The 4,567-nt window shown below is 54.5% G+C and overlaps 1 protein-coding gene across 1 annotated transcript in view; it reads right to left on the bottom strand.

Moving 5' to 3' along the window:
* Positions 1-232: 232 nt before the first annotated feature.
* The window catches only part of LOC104122544 (aryl hydrocarbon receptor), a 51,196-nt gene continuing 46,861 nt past the window's right edge, over positions 233-4,567 (bottom strand). Inside the window, exons 10-12 of the mRNA XM_035890251.1 lie at positions 4,201-4,342; positions 1,902-3,504; positions 233-388 (exon numbers count right to left, since the gene is read on the bottom strand). Coding sequence (XP_035746144.1) covers positions 233-388; positions 1,902-3,504; positions 4,201-4,342 — 1,901 coding nt within the window. The remainder of the gene's footprint in view (positions 389-1,901; positions 3,505-4,200; positions 4,343-4,567) is intronic.

Genomic DNA, 4,567 nt, shown 5'->3' on the forward strand with positions numbered 1-4,567 from the left:
TCTCCAGGCCAGGGACACCTCCATGGGATGGGCACATGGAGCCTCAGCAGGGCAGGGTGGTGGAGAAGTTGATAAAAAAACAACTTAAAAAAAAAAAAAAGACAAGAAAACCCAGCCCAACCAAAGCAACCAACATCAAGATCATGGCAGGGGGAAGGTTTGTTATCTGCAACTTGAAGGCAGCTCCTTTCCCAGGGAATTGTCCTGCTTTGTCCTGTTGGGTCTTTCTCTCCTAGAGACAGAAGTCACTGCTGGAGGCATGAGGGTGATCTGGCAGCACTTCTGTCTGGGGCTGCAGCTGGCTGGAGGGAGCTGGCCTCCCCGCCAGCACTGGGCAGTCTCCAGGGAGTCCCATGGAAGCACTGGGTAAAACACAGCTGCTTTCAGGCTAGAAGAAGAGAGAGAAAACAGAGCATTGAGGCATTTTGCAGCATTTTACTAGTTCTGATTGTGCTGGTGCTCAGAGGAGGCTGGCATAAGGGGGAGCAGGTCTGCTCCTAGCCTACCACTCCTGGTGGTACAGGGGCTTAGCAGAGACCTCATGCATGTCCCCACACCTTCCCCCAGGTCCTCCCTCACAAATGCCAACCCATCACTTCATTGACAAGAGGCTGAAAGCACATAGAGGACAAGTGGCATCCAACCTCCTCGGCTAGCACTAATTTTCACCTGTTGACCTGCTAATTGACCTCTGCAGAGCCTGACCAGGTATCACAGCCCTACAGCTCACTCATGAAACCTATCTGCATATCACAAGCACCTGGACTGCCTCTGAAGCAAACACACAGGTCTTATACCCTTACTGCACTCCACCTGGCAAGCCAAAGCCAAAAAACACTCCAGTCATGTGAGGTGGCCACTGAGCTCTAGAGAGGTGTTGGGGATGTTCTTCACTGGTCCTACAAGCTCCCAAATCCCTAGGCAGGACCAGAGTCAAGCTCTTCAACAGAGCTAGAAGGTGTGTGGCATATTGAGTTGGAGGAGATGGAGAATGGGAGGACACAAAGTGCAAGGTATGGCCTTCAGGAAGAAGTGGAAGATGCTTTGACAGCTTCTGCTGGCTGCAGAGGTTAACACAGAGATCCCTGTGAGACAGCAGGACACCCTTCCAGTAGCAAAAGATGTCTGGCAGCAAGGAACAAGATGGCTTGAGGACAGTACTCACCAGGGCACAACTGGATAAGCAGGAAGGCAGGCCAGACCCACCCTAGACATCTCACCCTGACTGGTGGTGCCACAGGCTAGGGAAGCATCACTGCAGAGATGGGCTCCTCCAGGACCTAGACCACCTCTCCATGCTGTCAGCCCCAGCCCAGAAAGCTCATGGCCCTTACAGACATGCATGGCATCTGCACCAGGGAGAGGGGAAAGGGCCAGGCAGCTTTCACTCCCTGCGCCCTCTCCAAGCAGCCCTGGTTTGGGCTGTTGGCTCCAGTCCCAGAGGCTCAAATCCAGTGCTGCAGACCTTGCCTTGTAATGCTGGAGGGCTATCAGCAGCTAGATGGGCTCTCAATAGGGGTTGTGCAGAGGCCAGGGGACACTTCCACAAGGGAAAGACACTATGATACAGCAGATCTTCATCTCACAATGTGCTTTGTACCACTCTTCAAAGCTTACCAGTACACAGCTGGAATTACTCCCTGTACAGATGGCAATTAAACAAACTATATGGAAATGAGACCCAGAGACAGCCACATTCTAAAGGGAAGAACTCACACTCAGCTCTCTTGCTCTTCAACTCTTGGTGCAAAGAAAAGCCTCTAAAGTCTTCCTTTCTGGCCATGCACCAGCTAGAGCAAGGCGATTCCTGTCTACTGACCAGGCAGTGTGTGCCTCCCTGTGCTGAGACCCCCAGGAAATTCCAGCACAGAAAAAGCTGAGCACACAAGTGAAGCCCTTACCCTGTGCCTGCTCTCCTGGCTCAGCGTGGAGGCATATGTCCCATAGGAGTTCACGGGAGTCTCCAATGGGCTGCTGATGCTCCTTAAGTGCTCTGCAGACAAGCTCAGAAAAGGGTGCTGGGGCATGGAGGGAACAGGGCTTGGCTGCTTCTCAGGAATAAGCTGATATGAGCAGGGGGGGGAAAACCTGGAGCATGGAACCATCTCTTCCTGGGACCCGCCCCTGCCCACAGTTCCCATGCTGCATAATCCATTCAGGTTAAAGTGTACCGCCAGCACGCCAGGCCCTGGACTCAAGCACCCCTGGTGCTGGGAGACCAACTCTTGGCTGATGCCATAAAAACCAGGCTGACCTGGGGACCCCAGGAGCGGGCAAACATAGTCCTGCCATGGACTGGGGCTGCTGCTGGGAAGGAGGTGTGGAGCAGAGTCAGGGCTGTGGCTGCACAACCCATTCATTTTCGGCTGGCTGGGTGGTCTCATGCGGCCCTGGCACTGGCTGGGCAGGGAAAAGGACGGGTGAGCATCCTCTGGAGTGGGATGCATGGCTGGGAAGTCACCTTCCAGCTGCAGAGCCCTGGGTGGCTGCTGCAGGCAGGGGGCTCCTGGGGGTGAGCCAGGTGTCTTATCCCATGGGGTGCCCCATGCCAGCTGGAGGAAGCGGAGCAGACCCTCCTCCCCAGCTGGCCTCCACTGTGAGCCATGAGACGGCTCTTCCTCCTCCTTAGCCAGCTCTGGCAGCAGCGGGGGCAGCTGTCCTGGCATACTGTGGAGAGGCTGTTCCCACAGTGGAGCAAGGGGCTGGCCTGGGACAATGCTGGGCTGCACCACTTGCTGGGGCACATACTGAGAGTCCTTGTCCTCCATGTGGGCCTGGTACGTAGCGGTGCCTCTATGCGGGCTTGGGGACACACCTGGCAGGGGACAGACCTGTTGTCCTCCCTCATGCTTGTTCACCAGAGTGGTGTGGATGTAGGAGAGAATCTCATTGCTGGAGAGGCAGTTGTTCAGGGATGGGGTGTGGTCAGGGTCCATATTGACCATCACCATTTTCTCATCCAGCAGCAGGAGCTCCAGGTCTTCAGCATTTAACCCCAGGTCCTCCAGCGCACTGAACAGCTCATTGTTGGAACAGCTCTCATCACTCTTAATTGAGAGCGAGTCCAGGGTGGCCAAGAGAGGGTCCTCCTGCTGCAAATCCACCAGTTCCTCTTTGAGGCTGTGCCCGCTTGAAGAACCTGGAGCAGCATCCATACTCCAGGCATTTCCTCCTGCATCCAGCAAGGACACATCCTCAGGGTGGTCCACAAAACTGCTGCCGAAGGAGTGGTTAGGTGCGGGAGCTGGATGGGAGATGTACACCGCCTTGTCCTGTCGCATCATGGTGCCCAGCAGAGAACTGGGGTCAACGCCATCCTTCTGGGAGCGCCCTCTGTGGCTGTGGGAGGTCTTCTTGGACTTGCTCGTTTTCCCTTTGCTCTGGAAAGTGTCAGGGAAGCCTAGGAGAGGGTAAGCACTTTGGTATAAGAGTGCCTCTCCTGTAGCAAAGGTAAAGGGAAGATGCATGGACCGTTTCCGAAGGTGCTCTCGTCCTTCTTCATCTCTGCAGGGTAAGAAGAGGGGACTGGGGCTTGTATTTGCACAAACACTGCCACAAACTGCTTCTGCACAATGGATAATTGTGATTCCTGCAAGCCAAAGCCCCTTTGCTATGACCAGCATCCATGTACTGAGCAGAACCACAAACTTATACATTTACATATGCATTTACATACAAATATACATGCATATACACATTTTTATATACACGCACACCTAAAAACACACATCAGTAGCATAACCAAAAGGATACTTAACAGGCAAAGTATAACAGAGCTCTGCCAGACAGAAGTCGCACCTTTGCCCTATTCATCTACGCTGCAGCCACCCCTCAAGACAGGGGTGTTGGACTGCTGCTGTATGGCAGCCACATTTGAGGTCCTTGCTGTTCCTGCACCTACCTGTCCCTACAGCTGCTGGAGAGCAGCCATGAGTCTCCCCAGGCCAAGTCTGGACCTGTGCCCAGGACACCAGGGCAGGGATGTGAGGTGCAGGGCACTGCTCTCCAGCACTGCTCTTGGCCTTGCAGAGGTGGATGTGACTGAGCAGCTTCAAAGCACAGTATCCTATGGTTGCTCCTTTAAAAGTAGCAATGATGAATTGAACATCCTGCCCTGCCTGGGACATCCCAGAGTCCACAGTGATGGAAAAGGCCAGCCCTATCCCCATCCCAGCCTGGGCTAACCTGGATGGCACTTACACGAGAGGTCTCTGTGTGACAATGATGTACTCAGGCTTGCCGTTCTTGTAGACAAGCCGCGCGTTGGCCTGCACCCACTTCCAGCAGTTCTCCTTCGTCAGCAGGCGGAAGACTGTCAGGCCGCTCTCGCCCGTCTTCATCACTGCCAGGAAGAAGCATGCGTGTGGAGGGCTGTCAGTGCGTCACCGGAGGCAGGGCTACCTCTAGCGACGCTGCTGTTTCCATACAGGAGAAGCAGGTGGGGTCACAGCAGTAGCATGGCTGGCACATGCAGGGCACACCATCCCAGCTAAATACCCTTCACTACACCCCACCCCACGCTCCCTGCAGTGACAAGAGCATCACAGCAAGGCATAAAGCAAAGCCT

Source organism: Egretta garzetta, unplaced genomic scaffold (genome assembly GCF_000687185.1).
Source record: "Egretta garzetta isolate BGI_Z169 unplaced genomic scaffold, ASM68718v1 scaffold732, whole genome shotgun sequence".
NCBI classification, from domain to species: Eukaryota; Metazoa; Chordata; class Aves; order Pelecaniformes; family Ardeidae; genus Egretta; species Egretta garzetta.